Source organism: Passer domesticus, chromosome 11 (assembly GCF_036417665.1).
Source record: "Passer domesticus isolate bPasDom1 chromosome 11, bPasDom1.hap1, whole genome shotgun sequence".
NCBI classification, from domain to species: Eukaryota; Metazoa; Chordata; class Aves; order Passeriformes; family Passeridae; genus Passer; species Passer domesticus.
Genome location: NC_087484.1, coordinates 12,289,805 through 12,313,867, shown reverse-complemented (window position 1 = coordinate 12,313,867; position 24,063 = coordinate 12,289,805). Strand labels below are relative to the sequence as shown.

The 24,063-nt window shown below is 39.5% G+C and overlaps 1 protein-coding gene across 18 annotated transcripts in view; it reads right to left on the bottom strand.

The window, feature by feature from the left end:
* The window catches only part of DLG1 (discs large MAGUK scaffold protein 1), a 139,110-nt gene that overhangs the window by 82,191 nt on the left and 32,856 nt on the right, over positions 1 to 24,063 (bottom strand). For 15 of the 18 annotated variants that reach the window (XM_064385734.1, XM_064385736.1, XM_064385735.1 and 12 more), the window contains one exon: positions 7,801 to 7,965. In XM_064385734.1, coding sequence (XP_064241804.1) covers positions 7,801 to 7,965 — 165 coding nt within the window. Of the gene's footprint in view, positions 1 to 7,800; positions 7,966 to 14,934; positions 15,431 to 24,063 lie in introns of those variants that run through there. The other 3 variants (XM_064385744.1, XM_064385746.1, XM_064385747.1) reach the window with 3 other exon arrangements.

The window sequence follows — 24,063 nt, the reverse complement described above, 5'->3', positions numbered from 1 at the left end:
GTTCTAATGTTTGGATTAATCCACAGTCCATCTGTTACAGTTTTTCTTTCTTGTCTCTGTTGACAAGAATTTATTGAGCAGATCCTTATGGAGAACTGGGCAGATTTGGTCAACTGCTTCTTACTATAAAACACAAACTGACACTTTTGCATATATTTCCACATTCTTCAATTACAGGAGTTTAAAATCAGAAACCTATCAAGAACTTGGGCAATGCATTTTAATTAAAGACTGTGTAACAGCTCCTCTTAAGTGTGACCATTGAAGTACAATACTAGTCTAAAAATAAGTATGCCTGAGAGTATCTTCAAGTTTTTCTTTATGATTCCCAGTATTCTATGTATGCTCCTAACACCAGAAGCACTGACTTTCTGCTGAAGATGGCAAAGCTTTACCAAATTCTCAATTTAGAAAAAAGTAACAGATTGCAACCTTTTCACAACCATAACCCAACTTGCAAATTACATGTTAACTGATCTTCGATTTCTACATGGAAACAGTATCTTTACCTTCAGGTGAACCTTCCCTGCCTGCTCAGACTGGAGCAGGACAAGAAAATCAACCAGGGCAAAGAGGAAGGTAAAATTACTTTGACTGTCAGCTAACCCGAGCCCACACAGTTCAAATCATAAAGACCATTAGCCTTCCTGAGAGCAGAAAAACTCTCCCAATTAACAGAGAAAGCTGGTTTAACAGCAGCTCCACATGCTCTAAATATGCACACTTATACAACAGCCATTTCCATACAGCTTAATGGGAAGGGGTTAAATTAAGGTGCTTGTTTGCAGTTGAAGAAACAAGCAGTGTATGCTGTAATACCTTGGCTGGTATAGCTAGAAACCAAAAGACTACCAGCAGTTGAAAGATTATTTCCAAGTCAGAGGCTGACTGTAGATCACAGAGTTTACAGGCTGTAAAACAACTATCACCTGCTCATCTATAGTTCTGAATATAAAGTTTAATTTCTGAAATAACAATTCTCTAGTCATTTTCGTCATTTTAGAGACTCAGCATTACTGACTGTAGTTTCACTGGTATCTCCTGATACCATCTTTACCAAATGGAGGGGTCAAACTAGTTCATTCTTCATTCCACAGGAGCTGCCCTCTATCTCTGACCATTCTTGTTCCTCTGAGTATCTAAATTTGCCTTCTTAATCAAGATAATGAATGATGGAGATTTCTGGAGTGATAAGATAATGCAGTTTTATTCCCATTTGCTTCGCTGATTATTCCTTGTATTCCATTTGCCTGTTTGACTGTAAATTGAGTACTGAGATGATTATTCCATTAATCTGTTATAACCCTGAGCTCTTATTCCTCTTAGATGATGCAATGAGAACACAGGTTCTTCCAAGATCCTTCTGGTAACCTCCATCCATGATTACTGATCTTCTTACCCTTTATTTTCATTCTGTTGTTGGTTTGGTTTCGGTGGAGAATTTTTGTGTGCTTTGGTTTTTTAACAACCAAATCCCAAAATATTTTTTTTTCTTATTTCATGACAGCTTAAGTTTCTCCAAAATCTTTTTTGAGTGTGTCCACTGTGTGCATCTAAGGAAACCTAGAAACCTACATCAACAAGATGATCTTTAAACACATGCTATAAAGGATTTGTGCAGCAGAAATTCTCTTTGCAATGCATTCATTGCTTTCTCATCTCTCATTTCTCCACATGCTCATTGATTCTGCTCTTCTGAACAGTTTCACTGTGTTTTGCCAGTACAGAAATGAGAGTGAGTTCCAATTTCTCCTCTCCCTCCTGGAAGCTATTTTAAGAACAAGTACCACCTTGCCATCTCTCATTCCTGTGATATCACAGTCAGGGTAAGTGGGCTAGCACACAGCACTGCAGCACTAATAGATGAGCAGTTTCAAATTAGCGTTAATTTAAAACCATTAAGCTTAAATACCATTAGGTCCTGGAAATACTTTTCCAAAGATGACTAAACATGTGGTAAAAAGCAGGCATGCACCAAGTGGCACAAGGTATTTATTTCACAGACAGTGTATGCAGTCAGCAGCACTGCTGTGCTAGGATTACAAGGCCTGCCTCTGCAAAGGTTTGGGTACTGCTGACACACTATTAGACTTTTTTTGAAACTGTGTGTTCACTTCACAAAGCTCAGGATAGGGGGCACAAAACCACAAGCTGCTGCTTCTAAGCAAGAGAAGAGGAAAGGCTGAAGGACACACTTCTCACCCTTCAGGCACTCTGCACTAGGTCAAATAAAACACCCAACTAACCTTCTGCCTCTCTCAGCAGTGGAGGTTTAGAGTGATCCCTCCCTGCTCAACCACCATCACAAGCTCCAAAAGTGGTTCACAGGAGCCAAAGAAGGTAAACTCTGTCTTACTGCTTTCATTCTAATAAAAGACTACTTGCACTCTCATGCAAATTGAGTCTGAATACTTTCTCCAGATCTGACATTGCAAGGGGTAAGCAGAGAAAAAACACAGGGGCACTGGCACTGGGCACAGCTCCTGCTTCAAGGGTATTCCCTGGCTGCTTCACCTGGGCAAAAAGACTCCTTTTGTTAGAATTTGGGGGTGAAACTTCAATCTTTTATTCAATGGGGAACAGGATTTCACCTCAGTTTGAAGCATTTTATTGTTCAGAGACAGGAAAACAGTAACTCATTTGCATTTAATGTCATAATATTATGAAGTCATAGTTTTATTCACTGGCATAAGTTTATATAACCACAAAAAAGTCCTCCAAGTGCTTTAAATGGATAAACAACATTAATACACATGTTCCCTTTGGTAAAGGGAAGTGGGGATTTTTACTGCATCACCTGAAGCACAGGTGCTGCAGCAGAATACAACAGCCCCAGCCAGAAGGGCAGGTCTGTGCAGGAACAGGCAGCAATGGGAAGGCTGATCCCTGCACTGCCTGTCCCCAGCACCCCCTGCACAGGGATGCCCATTCCTGGGAACATGTGAGGACAGGAAAGTGGCCAACTGTGCTGCATGAAATACAGACAAGAGGCCATGATTATGGAACTACAAGTTCAAGAGTTCCCCCACTAACCCAAACCTACTTCTCACAATTCCTGGAGTGTTCTGCTACTCCACTGATGATTGCACAAGGCTGTTCTAGAGATACCAAATATTTAACTAGTAGAATGTCTTTAGCTCCTTACAGATGTATGATTCAGTCAGTAATTAAAATTTTCACATATAGTATGAATAAGCAATTTTAGGCCCCTTACTAGACTAAAGCCAGTACAATGTTCCAACCAATCCATTTCTGTTCAGCTGTCCACATCTGTGTCACATGCAAGGAACAAACCAGATGCAGGCATTTTTCTCATACCCTTGGAAGATTGGTGCTATGGTGAAAATCTCCAGAGATAGATCATTGGAAAAGATTTTATTAAAGGAACAAGAACAGCAGAATCTTTTCTCAACCAGTAAGTCTAGCTTCCTGTAACCACATGCAGCCACATGAGGATATAATTTATAAACTTATCAACTATTTTGAAAAGTTTTTTAAGAACTTGAGCAAATTGCAAATGGGAATTATGGATATAATGGAAATGCACTGAATATGGTAATATTAAGAACTTATTTCAGAGCAAGATAAAGATTCATTATGATAGTCATGGTATATTTTTCCAGTACAAGGTATATTTAATAGCTTACAAATTATTACATGTTTCTTTTAGAGCTTCTGCATTAACAGTGAAATATTAGCCCCAAATACCAACACACAATACAAAAAAAAAATTACAGAAATATATGGAAGCCCCAGTCTGGTTCTATACTTAAATACTGCATTGCCATGCTACATCATATATATGAGATAAATATTCTGTCATGCCCAGGTTGTTCTAAATAAAGATCACTGATTTTTTTATTTTTTGTCTTATTGTACCATGACCCACTATTTTGTAGCCTTGTAATAACCTGTAATTCAAAGCTTTTTTCCTTGATAGAAAACTTCAGCTTGCACTGCAGAGTTTAAAAGCCTGCTTGGTCCCACACACACCTGTGCCAGCTCTCAGCGGACGGCAGCTGTATAGTAACCCCGATTTTGACCGCACACCCACCCTCCGAGGGGCTGCGGCGCAGCGCGGCCCGCGGCAGCAGCGCCACCTCGCGGCGGAGCACCGGCACTCCCGCCGGAACCGGGAACCCCAAAGCGGGGAAACCCTGGCACGAGCTGCCCACCCACCCACCTGAACATACTCCTCAAAAACGTTGAGACAGAATAGTTGTGAGGGATTTGAGGTTTGACTGTTTTCACTGTTTCTCCATGATTCTCTACCATTAAATACTTTTTAAAAGCTTTTTTACAGCATTAGCATTCCATTTCACACAGTCCTAGAGAACAGAGGACACAATCTCCTGGGCCAAGTTTCCTTCTTTGTTACTTGACACACAGGAAGTAAACATTTCCTCTTAAACTGACAAAGCTCCACTCCAACAAGACAAAACCTGTAAGCCTCACTTAAACTTGAAATCAGTACAGCTAGTCTCTCTTATTTTATGCTTATATGCTTATATTGCAAACATGCAATATTTTAACCCGATCTGAATCTGAGGTAGCCCATTCCCCTGTCAAGAAGATAAACCACCTTCATTTACTACAGTACTTAATATTTGATAAATAGCAATCACATACTCATCATCTAAAAATTTAGGATACACATTAGTAGTTTTGGTCATTGAAAACTACTTTTTGAAATACCATCCACCTGTTCAACAAAGTTATAAAAGCTGTTTTAAGTCCTAGAGTATTTGAAAGCTTCTCTCAGGAACAAAATTCAGTAGTTCTTCTGTTCTTTTATATAATTGCTCCATACTGAAGAGAGCTTGCTACAACAGAAGGTATTCCTCAAAATCCAACTCTACTGGCCTCTGTAGCACTGCTTATAAAGAAAGCAACATATAATCATAAAAACAATGACTTTAAATTCTCTGTATTTAGAATTTTAAGTGCACTTAACATTTATATTTAAAACAAAAAACAAACTCCTCTTATTAATGTCATAAACACAACATTCTCTATTACATTTAGTTTCCTTAAGCAATGGACTATTGAAGAAAGCAGATTGAGCTCTTGTATATCAGCCAAGACCTGGTCCTTGCACAGTGCACCAAGCCAACCTACCAAACAAATCACACAAAGCACTCTTAAATCAGAGCTGTTGTTGCTAAATTGATCTTCAGCACGAGCTGTGCTAAAACTATGAACACCTGGCAGATCATCAGACCAAAAGCAGAGCAGACCAGCTATGCTAATAATATAACAGCAACCTTGGGTTTTTCCTTCAGGAGAGAAGCAAGCCAGGAGTAAATTAGCATCAGAATTCAAAATTACACAAATGCTGGTAAAACAACCAAAGCCTGGAACATCCGCCCCAGTTTTCAGATGAACAAAGCTTTGAACAATTTCAATTTACCATACATTGCTTTGAAATTAACAGAGAGGAGTTACCTGAAAATAATCAGATATATGCTAAAAATGGTAATGCAAACTGAGTGGAAATACTTCCCTTATGAACATTCTTCTCTACTGAGTGATAATTTCCCAGCATTTACCAATGTGAGACATGTAATAGCACTCCTCAGAAACCTAAGACACAGAGTATTTTGAAAAGGCCTCACCCTATTTTGTAACTATACTTAATTCTTAATTCTGCTTAATTCTATTTCAAAAATAGTTTTCTTTCTTCCAGCTTTTAGAGCTCCCCTCTTTGCCTTTTTGATCCCCTTATGCTTTCTACAAGGCAAGATTAACTGCTCTAGGAATTAGGAAAAGCTTGTGAATAAACAGAGTTGACCTTAAGCCCCCAGAGAAAGAGGACTTCTATTTATTTCTAATGGTTGCACATAAAAGGTGTTTCATTACTTTCCAAACACCAATAAATTCAGGGAATTAGACACATGGAAGTGTGTTACTGTGTGTCTAACTCAGTCAGAAAAATCTGAAGTTCTAGCCATTCCCAAAAATGAAAGCTTTGTCACATGAGTATTCTCAGAAGGCTCTTCAGAGGGCAATATAGCACACTTCTGAAAGGTTATTCATTAGGGCTTAAAGAATTCAGATTGCCTAGCCGAAGACTATGGAAAAATACTGAGAGTTCATTATGGAGATATAAGTAAAAATCACTGGTTCAATACCACCATATACATTTTAAAACTTTTCTGAAAGCTGGAAAACAATTACTAAATGCATTCACACACTACAGTTGGTTCTTCTACAGAATCCTTACAAATCAATGATAAAGAGGTGATACATTCAACAAAATTTTTCTTCATCATTGAAAAAAAGGAAATATAACTACATTCAAAACTTTTTTTTTTCCTTAAAGTATCATAAAATGGTCTGGGTTGGAAGGGGCCTTAAAGATCATCTAGATCAAACTCCCTGCCACAGGCTCAAAGACTCTGCACTAGACCAGGTTGCTCAAAGCCCCATCCAACCTGGCCTTGAACACTTCCTGGGATGGGGCAGCCACCCCTTCTCTGGGCAGCCTGTGCCAGGGCCTCATCACTTACAGGAAAGAATTTCTTATAATATCTAACCTAAATCTACCCTCTTTCACTTTAAAGCCATTCCCCATCTTGTCCTTGTCACTATATGCCCTTGCAAAAATTCCCTCTCCAGCTTTCTTGCAGCTGCTTTATGTACTCGAAGGAGCTCTAAGGTCTCCATGGAGCCTTCTGTTCTCCAGGATGAACAGCCCCAACTCTCTCAGTCTGTCTTCACAGGAGAGGTGCTCCAGCATTCTGATGATCTTTGTGATCCCAGCCCTCCTCTGGGCCTGCTCCAACAGGTCCATGTCCTTCTTTTGTTAGGGACCCCAGAGCTGGATGCAGCACTGCAGGTGGGGTCTGAGCTGAGCAGCACAGAGGGACAGAATCCCCTCCCTCCCTCCCTCCCTCCCTCCCTCCCTCCCTCCCTCCCCTGCTGCCCACTCTGCTTTGGATGCAGCCCAGAACATGTCTGGCTTTCCAGGCTAGGAGTGCACATTGCTGGGTCATGTCCAGCCTCTCATGCAGCAGCACCCCCAAGTCCTTCTCCCCAGGGCTGCTCTCTGTGTAAAAGTGTTTGTTCTTTGCAGCTACAAAGGACACCACTGCACACAAACAATTCATGCTAAAAGCACCAAGCTGTAAGCCTACCACAATGTAAGCCCATCTCATCACTCTAAAGCCCAAACATTCCTCAGTATCAAATAATTTCTCCACTTTTCCCTCAAAGCCAGCCATAAAGACTCAGAGATGTTATAGAAAATAGCATTTAGTCTGACACGCAAAAACCCTGTGCTATTCAGAACATGATTGAGCTACGTCTACTACTAACACAGTAAATAAAACTGCCTGCTATTACCTCCTCCCAAACCTCACACTCAGTTTGTTGTCTTTACATCTGTCTTCAAGTTACTGAAGCAATCTTGCAAATAAAGGTGCTGCAAGCTGAAAAACTCCAGAGATATATATGGCACTTGGCTTATTACATATTGCACATAGATCCTCAGTTAAAATATTTACTAGAAACAAAATCGGAATTGACTCTACAGGTCAATTTTTGACTGAAAATCCACAATGAAACCAACAGCCCAAACTTCAGTGCCCCTCAAAACTACATCCAAAATCTTTTTTCTGGACATTTTACTACCATATATTTCTAGTTAGAATATGTGGAACTAAGGCAATGCTAAGTAAATTTCACAATTGAGCAGTTCCATAAAAAACAGAAAGAGATGTTTTCCACACATTTTTTTGTCCTACAAAATTAAATTCCTGAGGCGCACACCAGAACAGTTCGCTATTTAAAAATGCCTACCTTTACTGGTGAAATATGAGAATGGGAAACAAATCCATGGACATTCTCAATCTGTGACAGATTCTTCTCCGATACGTGAACCAGCTCTGGACCTGTCACCTCATTGGCAATGTGTGGAGAGCTGTGCTCCTGTGGGGGTGTATCTTCATCCTGATAGCGGTATTTCTGAAAAAAAAATACAGGAAAAGTTCAGGCCACCACAGAAATGAGAAAACACTATCCAGAAAACCTAAGCCAGACAGAAACAGTTGGTTTTTTGACCTTGCTAACTTCAAGGCAATAAAATCTATAAATAAAAATATTAATTAGCATTTTTATTTTAAAGATTGGTCCTATCCAAAACTGTTCCAGCCCTTTTAGTCCCACCTGGCATTACTACAAAGCTACCTAAATCCCAGGAGGGTTTGCTGTGTCCCTAAGAAACATCCCAACACTTTCTAAGCACATTCACTTTCACACACTACTACTATGTACTCCCAAGTACATAAATAGTTATTAATAGTTTATAGGGAAAGCATGTAATATTATTAAAGGTGCAGAAAAACCTTCTAAACACACACTCATTTTAGCCTTGGGAAAAGTAATTCCTGTTATTGAAGGATATTTACAATAGAAGTTATTTCCTTAGGGGTTCTTTTAAACCAAATTCCAAGATGTACATTCTACAGCTTAAGTCAAAACCAGACATTTTCCTGATAATTCTTTTGTATATCATAACCCAGTAGAGAACTGCAAGTGACCGATTTGTCTGTAAGCACAGGAACACTACACCAAGGCAGAATCTGACAAACAGTGCATAACTTCTAACCCTCTCAAGAGTTACATGCAATTTCTATTTCAGGTTACCACAAAGATCCATTCCCTTCATCAAAAACACCTACAACGTGATGAACTTAAGATATACAGGATAAACTACAAAGAAACTGCTTGAAATGATCTATCAGTTATCAGCTCCTGTAAGGCTTAACACATTCTTAACCCAGCTGTAAAGTAGAAGTAATTCAAGTGTATTTTCTCTAAAAATACTAATTAGCAGAGAAGCACAAGACCCAGTTCTTCCAGCACAAGAAATAACTCCTAAGAAGAAAGCAAGAGCATTATGACTTCTGTTACCACAAGAACCCAACTCCAAAAACTTTCAGACCTTCTCTTCAGCTGGATGTACCGAAGGAGAGACAGTGAAGTCTGACAATTTAAAAAAATTGCAATGGTTACTCAAAAAGCCCTAATTTTTCAAATTTTTACCAGAGAGGATTCGTGAGATAATCAACTTAATAGCTCGCTACTACTGGAAGATAAAAGTTCATTTTCTTTCCTTTCCCTGCAGCAGGGAGATGCTGGATTGCTCAGCCTCAGACTGCTGCCATTCATCTTTTTTCTGAGATTGACTTGTTTTTTACTTATCAAAATAAAACCCTGAAAGGAGTTGACATTAGCTCTCTAGAGCAGCCATATTAAACACTGGAAACAGGGAAGAATTATAATTTAAACAAAGTGTTGGCCAAAAATACAAGGGTACGTTACCAGAGTATAAATTAGAACACATTGGCAATTAGAGAAAATAAACATTAGAGCTCCAAGAAGCAGAGACAATGTCCTGCAGCATCAAAGAATGTAGGACTTTCAGCGAGCTTAAAGCAGCCTGCTCCACTGATGAAGGCTGTACTTGTGATCCAAAATATCCCTAGCAGACCTTGAGCTTTGATTTCTTTATGAAATACAGAAAAATTATTTGAAAGTGGATTTAGTTTCCAGATCACCTCAGACAAGATCCTGTACAAACTAGATGTGGATCATTCCAGTTTTACTGTGGGGGCCAGGGCACACACAACAACATTCACACAAAAACCCTGAACACACTCCTAAGTCAAATAGTCATGGGTTAATCAAAACTCATTTCCTTTACAGAACAGTTAATATCTTTACACAAAGCACAGAATTACCTTGCTTTGTTTCCTGAAACCAGACATATTTATTAGAAACAAATACCTGAACATGACTGAATGCAAACAGGCTCTAGGTTTCACTAATAGATGCATGTTTACATTATAGAGTGTATCAGTGCTTACAATGTAATAGTGCATATGAAGTTTTATTAGAAGAGTATTTCATTATTTTCATTAAAAATGAAAAGATGTTGTAAAGAATATGGTAAATAATTCTCCCCTAAAAAGCAGTGACAGAGCCTACAATCTTCTCAAAAAATTTGAAAGTGAACTGCTACTTAGATTTTGATGTAGTAATTGAGATTAACGTTACTATTTGACATGAAGTTGTTTGAGAAAAGACTTGGTGCCGTGGTGTGGTTGACAAGGTGGTGTTAGGTCATAGGTTGGACTTGGGGATCTCAAAAGTATTTTCCTACCTTGTTGATCCTGTGATTCTGTGAAGGGCATGAAAACACAATATCCACACTACAACCTATTCTGAAAGGTACCACAGCCCTTCAAACTACTTTTGAGTGAAATGCTTTAAGTAAAGCAAACTACTGTATCCTGTAACAGCCAATTCTCCATGGAAGTGTTTCTACTGCTTTACTGCAGAGCACGCCCCTGAACACAGTGCCTCTTGTCTGAGGCAGCCCATTCAAGTGAGCTGGCTGGTCAAAGAGCCACCACTCCCCACTGCCCTTCCCTTCCTCTCCCAGGAGCTGCCAGCCCCTGAACAAGAACTCAGTCAGCTGCTCCAAGGTAATTGTGCTGCTGCTCCACAGCCCTGTGCGAGTTCCCCTCCAGAGAGCTCTACAGACACAGCACAGCCCAGCCCAGCTCCCTCCAAGGGCAGCCATGCTCTGAAGAAGCAGAACCCATTCCCTTGCTCGTGGTCAAGCTGCACAACTTCATCTCCCTGGCCCTTGCTGGGAGCACACAGCTGACTTTAGACCATGAGCAAGCTCAGCAAGCTTATCCAGCAGAATGTTTTTCCCCCTCTTCCAGCAGTAATAAATTTTCTGTAGCTCCCTGAAGTGGCTCATGACAAGCTGAAGCACACAGCAATGCTGGCATAACAAGGAGAAAAGCAGGTAAAGAGTTAATGCCAACCCTGCTCCAGTGGCTAGGAGCAGGTCATTACACTGCTTACAAGTAAGAGAATGCAATCCCAAACCCAAATCCAGGCTCCAGGGAGACCCTAATTTACAAGAGCCAGCCAAGCAAGGGACTCATCAAATGAAAGAAAAAGGTGAGGCAAAGCAGCTCTGAACTGGCAGACATTCTCAGCTGCACAAATCCCAGCACTCAGGTAGTGGCCAAATAATTTACCTCATTTTTAAGGAGCTTTATAGACTGCTTTACAATTTATAACCTTGATTTTAAGTACAAAGCAACCAAGTGCTAAACATTTAACATATACTTCTGACAGACACACTGCCCCAGAGGATTCTGTTGCATAATACAGGTGTATCAAAATTAATTTAAAATATTTCTCTTCTGATGCAACATAGTTAACAGGATATTTTCAGGACAAATTATACCCTCAATAAGTTTTGACATGTCCCCAAACTCTATGGTCAGCAGTGTAAACTACTGAAAAATCCATTTACTTTAATAAACCAGTTCTAGTTTTCACGAGATGAAACTCAGAAATGAATTCACCACAGTGAAATAATTTTCAGGGCCACAACATCCTTGCTTCAACTCTCAGGCCTAGCAAAGTTAGGCAAAAATAAGAACAAAGTATCTGCAACAATACACAGGACAAACAAGGACTTTCTGGACATTTTATAGCAACATTCACCAGAATAGAGATCACCTGTTCACAGGAAAAACACAGAAAAGTTTTAGGAAACCTATTCTAAGAGATTCACTTTAGAGTTCCTAGTTGATTATCTGTATTTTTTTAAAGAAGATATTTCAAATTCCCTTCCTTTTCTAGACTTCAGCCCTCCCCACCCACCAGCCCTACAACTCCCAAGTTACTGCTCACTTCCAACAACAAAAGCAACACATCCCAGGAAAGCACAGTCTGATTTACAGTCTGTCCCTGGGTAAAGTTTTCATTTTCACTTACAGGTCCAAGCAGGGTTACAAAGAGGTTAAGAATAAAAGAAGACTGGAATAAGTAAATCTAACAATTTGAATTTGATAAATATGCAGTAGCTCACTGGGCCAGACCCTTTGTGAGGCAGTATGAACAGGCAACATGAAACCAAGCAGTTTTAGATCATTTGCACACAATTTCCCAAGTTTAAATATTTGTTATTTTTTCATAATTTCTCCATTTTACCAGTTAAACTAAATCTGAAAGGACTCTTGTCTTTCCGTAGTCTAGTGCTGAACTAGAGACTAGTGCTTAGAAAAATAATAGTGGCTTCCACACAAAGGAAAAAACCAGACAAAACTAAAGGGATGCTCCACTATTGCAGAATGGAAGTCAACTTGAAAACTTCTTATTTGTAAAAAACAAGAAGTCTATGAAAGCCAAATAAAATCTCTTTGCAGTTAAACAGCAATTCATACTGATAAGTTAAAAGGTTGTGAAAAACAAAATAAACAAGTAATATAACAAAAGATGATAGTGTTCATGTCTTTTTAGAACTTCACTGATCATGGAACAGGACATTGAGTATTATTATCAACTTAGGCATCAACAAATTACAAACTGAATGATCTGCAATATCGGAAGGTTTTTGATTGTTGGGTTTGCTTTTCCAAACACAAGTTCAGTATTTTCAGTAACTAACTGCTTCATTCTCAAATAAAAGCACTAAGTGTTCTCTAATAACTAGAGCTATGACAAAGACATAAGGCATTTCACCGTCTTGAACAGTTTCAGTCTGACATTGTATCTTGAATATAAGTGCTCATAACATGGTTATTTAGGTCACAGTGTTCCATCATATGTCAAAATGCACAGCTAGTGTTAAACTCATTTATGTAATGCTTCATGTCATGGACATCCACAAACAATAGAACAGTTGAAGATAAGTATACACATTTACAAAAACTCCAGAAGTATTTGTAATAAAGTTCACCTGTTCCAGAAGGCCAAGGAAAGGAGAATAAAGAAGCAATGCTCAGACTGTGAATGTTCTTTTCATGTGGCCAAAAGAAAAAATTGGAAACACTGTTCTGTGTGATGACTTGGGAGAGATTAATTGTTACATTACATGAAGGACTGGTACAGGTACAGTGCATTACTATTTCACATTGTCATTTAAATATTTACTTAGTATTCAAAGGATGTATCTTCTCAGAGGACAAGAGCATTTTATTTTTAGTACCATCCAGCCCTACAACTTTTATTCAAAAATTGACAACTGCCTGCTGCAAAATCTCTGCACAGCCGGAGTCCCGGCTCAAACAGAAACCTCTCCGTTCCTCTGGGATGCGGGTGGTGGAGAGGCAGCACGCGGGGAGCCCACTGGGGATGAGCAGCGAGCCGTGTTTACCCGCAGACAACCCCAGCCCGTGCACAAACCGCCCACGGCGTTCCAGGAGGCCCGTGGCGAGTGCTCCCCGCTCGGGAGGCCGCGGCTGCCCGGCCCCGCGCCCGGAGCCCGGCGCGCAGCCCAGGGCCGCCATGAGGGCGAGCACGGCGCCGGCAGCGCCCCCCGGCGGCCGCCCCCGCCCGGGCCGGGCAGGGACCGCGCTGGGGCCGCGCAGGGACCGGGAAGAGACAGCGCAGGGACCGGGCCAGGGCCGCGCAGGGACAGCGCAGGGACCGGGAAGAGACAGCGCAGGGACAGCGCTGGGGCCGGGAAGAGACAGCGCAGGGACAGCGCAGGGGCCGGGAAGAGACAGCGCAGGGACCGCGCAGGGGCCGGGAAGAGACAGCGCAGGGACAGCGCTGGGGCCGGGCCGGGGCCGCCGCCATCGCTCGGCCCCGCCGCTCCATGCCCCAAGTGCTGCCTGCGTGCTGGCTGGATATTTTTAGTTTGCTCTTAAAGTGAACAGCGTCCCTGCTCTGCAGCTCAACGGGCAAAATCCAGCCCCAGAGTATTTTCATTCCACGGCTTTCCTCCCAAGTTCACGGTTTAAACATGAGCTTGTCGTATAAATAAGGAGAGTGCAGTTCCAGGAAAAGAGGAGAAAAGAAATTGTAGAGTTGTATCAAGTAGTTTCCAAATGGCATCAATAAATAGGTACATGTTTGCAATTGAAAAATGCTTGGGACGCAGGAAGGAAAAGCAAACTCACGACAAGGCAAAGTCTTCCTCCTGGAAATAATGCATTCAACTTTAAGTTTTATATTATTTCTACTATCAAAAGAGCCATAAATTTTAGATTCCTCCCTCCTAACATAGGTGACATTTACTCACCATCAAGATTTTGTGATACATATATGTATATATACATGTATATATAAATGCATCACACATACATATATGTGAGCATATATGTACACACAGAACTGATCCCACTTTATAAAATAAATTCTGGTTGAAATATTTTTTGTTAAAAATAACAAACATGACTTGGAAACCCTGAATATATAAAGAAAGTTTTAGAGAGAAAGATTTCCTAATTTCTGCCTCAAAAGTAACTTCATACACATATCCCTTTAATTTTCAAGTGGCTTTCCAGTACTTAACAGTCTCCTCATATCCTTGACATTGCATGTTAATTTCACTGAAAAGAAATTTTTAAAAAGCATTTTTGACACAACACCGAGTATATGCTGTTTACCATTCTATGATTACCAAATTATATATGTTTTATTCCTCTGAAACCTAAACAGTTGATGTAGTCCTGAAATGACTAAATGCCCGAGGGCACTGTTAAACCCAAACCTGCCACTAACAATTGCTTCCATCAAAATGATGTCAGGAGGCATTTCCAGCCCTGTATCTCAGTGCAAGTCTCCTGTGTATTTAATTCTCTACAGCTGAAGAAAATGAAAGCCAAGTGCAATAAACTGATTACATGATGATTAATGCTGATTAATGAAGAATGACGACATTTTACATGCGGCATTCAGTAAATTCAAAATGTTGTTCAAAGGGATCTTTAAACAGTAGGCATGATAATTCATTACTTATGTCTCCATCACTAAGAGCTCGGATAATTGAGTAAGGCATGGAACAAAACACACACTTATTTAACCAGAAATTTAAGGTATAGTTACATTAGACACAAAGGCAATCATTCATTAAATGCAGCTTACATTTCCAGGAAAGTCCTTTTATAGACCCACCTTACATCCAAACATTAAAGATATTGTGTTGTTGGTACATGCTACTTTACAGTGGCATAGCATCGGAGAAAAACAATCCAAGTTTTTTATGCTAGGAGACATTTTTTCAGACCCTGTGCACTTCAATCGATCCGTGACTGAGATTCCAGAAAAATGCCTCTGTAAGCGCTGCTTGCTGCCTGTCTTTGACATTTAATCTAGGTCCATAGTGTTCAAAAATAAGCCTTTATATAAATAGGTTGAATCCTTCAGGAAAAATGTTGCTTCACGTTAGAAACCAGACCTTATAAAAAAAGCAAAGAAAAAATCCCGTGTCCATTTTTAAAATTTTTGAGTCAGCTTTAAATTTAATTACGTTAGCGCCAGCTTGAAGTGACAACTGTCTCACGGCCCAAAGTAACACTCAGATCCTCTCAGCCAGAAGCCCGCGTTCGATCCAAGGCAGCTCCACCTGCTGCAGTGCAAGGACTGCTATCTCCTCCATGAAAACAGAAGCAACTCCAGCAGAGCCAGGGCTCGGTGTGCGCCGCTCGCTTAGGGGAGGGGCGAGATGTTGCAGCAAGGGACTCGTTACACGGCCCGATGGAGAGCAACCCAACGCTTCCTGCAAGGTGCTTTCGCACTGCACCAGCGAGCATGTGAAAGCCCACTTGGAAATCAGCTGGGTGTAATTATAAAACCAGGGACGTTGTAAGCTTAACAGCAGGGAATTTGCTGATCTGCAATTCACACTGGCTTTTTCAAGGAAGTGTCAGCAGACCACAAAATGAATGGCTCTGGGATATTTAATCCTCATTTTCAAACATTAAAAATTCAAGGTTATTTGACACATCAAAAAAGAAAAAGGTCTTTAACTGCTGAGTAAAATTCCTAATGGTCTACCAAATGTAATAAAGAAACAGTACAGAAATACATGAATACTCTCCAACTTCAACACAATAAAATCAGAAACTGCTCTTTTTCCCCATTAGCACTATGAAATCACGAACAATCTGGACTATGCATCGACTTGATTATGAAGAGCTCTTGGCTTTTCAAACAACTGTACATGTGAACACTTAAAAGAGCCCAAGAAAAAAGCTTTTATCCTTAGAACTGAGGTAAATACAGTCGAAGTCTCCTTAGAATTTGTTGTTCTTTGTGTGCTAACAAACCTAAGATGCAAAAATTTTTAATGGGTTGTTTGGGGTTTGTTTTTTAATCAAGCCCTATAAGATTCAAACTTTATTTCCCTTTTACACGCCCAGGGGTCTCTGCAAGATTTCAATCTATTCATATATTTTAATAAATTGCATTACAGAAATTGATGAAATTGATCCAAAACATGCCCTCTTGCAATTACACTGCTCTTGTAGCATAAGCTAACTTGCCTTTGCAAAAAGCTTCAATAAAATAACATCAGCCATCATTTCTATTTTTTATTGCATTAAGCAGTATTATAAAGAACTCTCTTTAGGATGTAAGTGTTCACTTAATTTACACCTGTAGCAGCCTTTTGTCATCTCCCTTTTACTTTGTTTGGTTTACCTGATAAGCACCCCCTGAGGTAGCAAGTTTAGTGTAGTGTAAAATTGCATCCACGCTTCCAGCTCAGAGACTAGTAACTTCATGAATTATACTGAGACAGTATGTGCAGATTGATGAAACCAAAACTAAGGCAAGATGTCTGGAGAAAAAATGTGTAACTCAGCCCACAGTAAACCTCAAAATAAACTTCATTTGCATGAGGACCTTGTTGTTGGTAGACTCTCCAAGGATTACCGATGACAGTATTTCCATATTAATAAGCATAGTTTTCTTTTCACCATGTGCTGTGACCTACAATTTTTCACCAAATAGCCTTAGACATGATTTTCCACTGTAGATCATCTTCTGCATGTAAGTGCAGCAATATGGGCAGGACCAAAGGGAAAAATCTAACTCTGAATTTAATTGTCACAAAAAAAGAAACAAAGAGTGTAAAGAAACCAAAGGCGGACCCTCTTTGTCTAGCTAAGTTAGATTATGTTTTTGTTGCAAAAATATCCAAGGATAACCCTAAGTAGAAAGGCCTAAAACCCCTTTGTGTTCCTTCTGCTGGCTCGGGGTCCCAGTAAATGGACTGCTGACTGAAGAAACTGGGCAGAGCACCACTGAGCATGTACTCAAACACCACATGGGGAACACTTGCAAGGGGAGGGAACACAGGCACAGAGTGCTGTCTCTTGCCAAACATACCAATGTTCCTAGCCCACAAAACAACCTTTCCCATGCACTACAGATCGACAATCCATCTTACTTCCATACTTCTAATCGCATTGTAATAACATAATTTCTCACTGAAATAACACACAGCCAAATGCATGGCAATTTCATGACAACAAATAAAGTCAAAGAGCCAAAAGCAGTTCTTGAATGTTGCAGAAATAGCTTTTTGTGATGCAGAAAATATAAGCTCTAATGTGCCGTGGGCATAGAAGAATCAATAAGAGGAAGATACAGTCTACACATCCACAAAGGATTCCATCAGTAAGATACAATAAGGAAGAGAAAGCTTAAGTAACTTCAGGCAATTACATCCACATTGTTGATGAAGACCACATAAAACATCTGAATCTTTCAGCCATATATTTGCAGCTGTAGATAAATAAATTGGTTACACTGCAAAATCATCTTGACCTTCATACAAAGATGAAACTTTTTACACATTTGTCTGCCCACAATCTTAAAAATACAATGTTTAAACTTATAAAATTAAAATATATTCTTACAAATTTTGCTGACTAAATCCTAAGATTTAACTGTAATGGTTTCACTTGTTCAAAACAATTATTTGTGCCCAAAAGCTTTTAAAAAAAAAGTTGTTAAATTAAATATTTCTGAAATATGAACATATAGTATGTTCTCATATGGAGAAACATATGAAACAGAAGATTTCTAAGTCTACTTTTGAGTTCTATAGAAACATATCCACACTTAATTATTGCTCTGACTCAAACTGAAGGTTGAATTAACATTTCAAAACACAAAAAAATAATGTATTAACACAAAGACTAAGCCATTAATTAGAAGAATATGGCCTTAACTACCTATCACTTCTTATTGCCAATTCATTTGTCTGTATTTTGTATTATCTCATAAAAGCTCCTACAGTCAGAGTTCACCATTTTCATGTTTCCTCAAGTGTTAAGAGTGAAAATAACTGGTTTCATCCTTACAAAATCACTGCCTAAAATGAATTGTCTTTATTTCAGGTTTTGTTTGAATGTTTACTTGGCAATAACCCATCTTTATGTATGGCTCCCACATGCATAATAAAAAAACCCACATCATTATGATCTTCAATTAGTGAGCAGGACTAATTTTGTTGTCTTAATATAAGACAGCTCCCTGAGCATTAAGAATATTGGATAGAGAAAAACAAGAGCCATATAACATCAAAAAAACCACACTATGAGACTTTCATAGAAACTTAAATGCTTCAGTTCAGCACTTGCCAACTATTTTTGATGGAACACAAGTAGTACCAATTTCATTGATCCCTGTGTTCCAACTGTATCCTCAACACAACACAGGTTAGGAAACAGCAATCTCATAAGCAACAAGACCTGGAGCTCTTAATGAAATGAGTAGTGAAGGTGTAACTTGACAAATGTACCAACTGTTCAGACTGCCAAACCAAAGGGAAAAAGGCTTCATAATTCTCCAGCAGAGCATGTCCCTTAAGTACCACTGCAGGCACCTGTCAAGCTGGTGGGACACAAGCTTAGGTGTCCCTTCCCCAGAATCCTGAGCTGGTACACTTCTGGGATATGTAATACAATCCAATTGTTTCTAAAATGCACTTTTTATCATTGAAATTACTTAAATCTAAGAAACTTATTTTATCCTGTTTTCTGCATAACCGTAGTCTGTAAGGTCTTCAAAGAGTACACAGAATTCCAAAATTATAGAGTTCTGCAAAACAGCTTGGATGCTGGTTTAAGATTACTCCATATGAGCACAGAGCTCTAATGTAATGTCTGTAATGATTCCTTACTCAAGGAGTAGTAATTTTATAAGCAATTTCTGTAAGGCAAATGAAATTTGAACACTAGTTTGAGAACAGCTGATGTCTGGTGCAAACTGCATCCATCAGCACCCAGGAAGCTCGTGGGCTCTGCTCCTTGAAGGATCAGATGACCATCCAAGCCAATTTTGAGAGAGCAGCCAAAAAATGTACTACTTGTTCCTGCAGGCTCCTAAACTGCCACAAAATCATTTGCATCATTCTTTCAGGCAAAGAGGCTTCTAAACTCAAAACACTGTGAGCTGAAATTCCCCATCTGAAGGGCATCTTTAACAGGTCTCCATCATTTAGAAACATGTGAGCTTGGCAGGTAAACATGTTTGCAGGAGTTAAACCAGCAGCCACTACTGCACATCCAGTTCAGAATACTGATGTGTATATATCCTTTTTAAGAAGCTTAAAACCCTCATATAAAATTTTGCAGAATACACCTGTCTGTGTATTAAGTTTCCAAAACCCTGAAGAATATCACAGCCTCATTAACTTCAGAAGGAACGTGAAATGTTACTTTGGAAAGAGGAAGCTGACTAATAGTTGCCTTTTTTGTTTTTAAACTTGCCTTGCAATGGCATTTAAGCCCAGAATAGGTCCTATGAATAGAAACTTTTCAGTGGGTGTTTGTGATTTTTCTCCCAGTTTATTCCAAGTCTTAAATTGTTACACATAAGACAGATCTGGGACATCACTCCAATGAGGTCCTTCATAAGCCTTGATAAGTCAAGCCAAAACCAGACAAGACTGTCTCCCTCCCCAGCTGAGTGACCACCACTATGGGCATTTGTATAAGCTTGCTTTAGGAGTTTTTCAGTCCAAAAGAGAGGAGGAAAATATAATGCCATATTGGAGAAAGAACCCAGAAGTGTCTGCATTATCATGTCCTCTATATGCAAAAATAATCAGACTTCAAAATACGTGGTGACAGACTGAAGAGCGTTCAGAAGCAAAACTTCATGAAAAACAGACTTTCCTGACAATTACCACTGAATAGAGGTCCTACATATTCCAACTGTGATTTCAAATATATTTAGTCATATCATTCATCTGTCAGTTTCTGACTCTCAGTAATTCTAACACTACAGTTTAACTTCAGTCAAACAGACTGGAGGAATAGAGGTCTCTGAGGATATCAGTCATGTGCAAGTTTTTCAGAAGTAGGTAGCAAGCATAGAATAAACACCAAAAAATCCCCACCACAGGAAGGGGAAACAAGTGAGAGGGTAAGGCTACCTAAGCAACAAGAAGCAGAATTTATATAATGAGAAAAGGATTAAGAATATCAAAGGGGGGAACGTCTAGCAAAATCCTGTATGTTTGTATTAAAACAGAAGCATACCTTGACAGAAAGTTTCAGGTAGTCCTGTTTTCTAAGGCAGGCATGAAGCCATTGCATGTTTTGGAATTAAAAATTCCCTGCATGGAACATCTTCCTTTTCTTCTGATGTTTTGAAAGTATTTTAGCACTACTGGAGCATGCTTTACATCTTTAGTTTTCACACAAGTTCCTTAGAATGAGAGAGGTCACAGAATTGGCTAGTATGACTACTAAGAAAGCCAAAAGTCAATGTTATTTTTTCCTAGCTGGAAACCACCACAGTCAGGAGAACATCTTCAATACAGACTAAGAAATTACTGACAAGAAATGGTTCCTTTTGCAATACTTGAAGCTTGATCCAATGAAGACCTTGTACATGCAGCAGATAGGTGTCTATCTGACCTTCTGTTAAATTCACTGCAGACAATTATTTCATTACATTATTAACATCTCAATGAGAAAAAAAGACCCAAAAACATTATTGTATTTTCAATAGACTGTGATTAGAATAGAACTCAACCAGAAAATTCCTAAACCCAGAATATACTACATTGCTTCAAGCATATTTAACATGTCCAGAAACAGTCTGTGGTAGGTTGAGCCTGGATGACAGGTAAGCATCTAACCAGCCACTCACTCACTCCCAGAGGGATGAGGGAGAGAATCAGAAAGGCAAAAATCAAAAGGAGAAACGTCATAGGTCAAGACAAATAAGTGAAAGGGGAAACAATTAAAAAAAAACCAACCCAAAACCCATCCAACCACACATACAAGTAAGGCAAGCCAAGTCACTAACCACCAGCAGATCAATGGCCAACCTCAGCACAGCCACTTCCTGCTAAATTATTGCTGAGCAAGATACTAAAATATATGGAGCATCTTTTCAGTCAGTTTGGGTCAGAGGCTTCAGCTGTATCCCCTCACAACCTCTTGCCCACCCCCAGCCTACTTGCCAGGGCAGCAGAGTGAGAAAGTGAGAGGCCCTGACACCGTGCGAGTGCTACTCAGCAATAGCTCAAACACTGGCATCTTCATCAACAGTTTGTCACAAGCCAAAACACAGCACCATATGGGCTGCTGAGAAGAAAATTAACTCCATCCCAGCCAAACCTGCTACCAGTCTGACCTGAAAAGTCCTTTAGAATTAAAAACTATGAGATCTTTGCATTCCAAAAACACTACTGAAATCATTCTGAGTAAAAGTATGTGATTAATCTAAAGCTGCCTTTGATGTGTTGGTTCCATCTGTCCATACAGGAGAAAAAGAAGTATTGATACATAGCCCTAAATCTCAGAAAGATTTCTAGTGAACAACAGACAGTGAATCACAAAGATAAAACTGCTAAACTATAAAAGCCTTCCTGAAAGACCCAAAAGCTCTGCAGCCTTGTCTCATCCCTTCCCCACACCTTCAATGAAGATTTCACCCAGTCTGTGTGTGATGTGGATGAGCTTTAATCTTGAGTGGTAATTATCAGCCAAGCAAGGTTATATTCTCAAGGCTATACCCAGTGCAAAAGATTAAATGCAGCAGGGTGTGATTAGCTGGAACTTCTCCCCTTAGTGTCAAGACCAGGCTGGAGCAAGGATGTGATTTCACTCTGGATTGTTCCCCGTAGGGCCCAGGCTGACTAGGCTAAGCATAGCCTCCAAAACATGGTTTTCCTTCTGCACCTATTGGGCTTTAACAGAAAGCTAATTTGATTAAGACTATCATGCAGAACTGTTGGAGGAGGAGTGTGATGGGAGGAAAGAGGGACAACACCTTTGAGGTTTATTCCAGTATAGATAACATGTAAAGATCCTTCAGTTATTATAGAATTGCTCAGAATCTGATTCATCCCATCCTATCTGTTTGCATAAGCCCCTTCAGGGGAAGCAGTTTTCAGTAGTGGAATACTTTCTAAATAGTCCGTGCAAAGTAACCACAAAAAGTAGATCTGCTGCTGAATAATTCACAAAGAATTAATAAAGCATCTGTGCCTCCCCTGAAAAAATAAGGGCAGACTGGTAAAAAAACAAGTGAAAATGAGTGAGAGAAAATATATTAATAATACATGTCTTTTATCTGGTGAAGCCTCAAACTACTCCAGATTCATCTCAACTGCTGTTCATGCTTCTTAACACCACATCAAGAAGACACTGTAATTTGACATATTTGGTGCTACATCAAAGCAGCAGAGCAGAAAAGAGATGAGTCTAACAACCTCTCATAGCCAGGAGATGCAGAGCTTGCACAATACTAGTAACAGTGGGGGTTTTTCCCCCCCTGCAGACAGTGAGAAGGTTGTTCCCAGAGACAAATGCAACTCAGTCCTTCAGTCCTGCTGTTTTAAAAACAGTGAAAACTGATCATATCTCAATTATAAAATAATCTGCTGAAATCAGGACGGAATCTCGACAGCAGTGCTGTTCTCTGGATGCTCACATACTTGCCATTTCTGAATTCACAGAGGACTGTCATTAGGTTCTATAATAATTGTTATCAAAAAGACTTTTTCATACAACAAAGGTGGTACAATGCTTAAAGCAGTGATGCCAATGATTTATTTCTTACACCATTCTAATGAATCTAAACATTTCAAAAACCAGAGATGACACCTTCCTCTGAATGGGAAACAATTCATAATGCTACTTTTTGACTCCAATGGATAAAAGCATTTGCTGGCCTACAGTTGTAATTCACTGCAACTCCATCACTTTCCCCATCTTAAAATGCAAATGCTCTTACAGGCAAGGACAACGGTTGCCATCTCTATCCAATCCAGGGCTCAGGGTGATTTACACTTTGTTATTAACTGAGAACAGGTAAGGAAGGCTGTTACTGCCTGCAGGTCACTGACTCTACTGACACTTCCTGGGAAACTAAAAAGTAAAGCAGAGAGCTGAGGAGAAGCCATTAGCAGTTTAGGGTAACACTGACACTGCTAATAAGTTAGTATCACTTCTCTCCAGTTCTTAAAAATTATTTTTCAAAGTATTTCTGCTACTTTTAGCAGATTCATTCTCCGATGTAGTGCTCATTAATATGGTCACCAGTACAGTGACAGTTTCAGAACGTGTAAATAAGGATGAAATACCTTAATTACCAAAATGAAAAATAGAGTTGGGGGATGAAAGTTATTACTTCAAAAAATTGAAACCACAAATTACAACTGAATCACCACGACAGAACAGCTTAAGCAAGAAGTGTGGGGATTGTTACTTGATCAGAACTTGAGCTCCACAAAGGAATCTCAAGTCACATTTTCTTATAGCAGGTTGAATTATCTAAATGCTCATTAACATAAAATACTTATTCTTACAGTGAAAATTACTGTCAAATTAGAGCCAAACTTTGGTAAGAATTCAAGCAATGATGTATTAAATACTATATTATTACCAAGTGCCATTTTCCTGACCACAAGCAAACTTTCAAAATATTGATCCTGGACTCAATTCTACTTATCGACCTCAGAGCTCCTGCATATTAATACAGGTTTCTAAATCACAGCATTTCAGCAGAAATCTAGGGCAACAGCCCTGGCAGGCACCAGTCCTTAAAAAACACCAGCAGCTGTTGGCAAACTAATTGCACAACTGTTCAAAACAGAATATTTCTTCTTAGTTTGTTTTAGCAAGATGCTACAGAAAATAACACCCTACTTCAGCTTTGAAATTACTTCAGTTAGGACCCAAATACCTGAGTGAATGTGACAGCATGTTATAGCTAATGTAGGTCATTCTCCACTTCTTCCCCTCTGTTGCCCTTAAAACACCTAGAAAATAG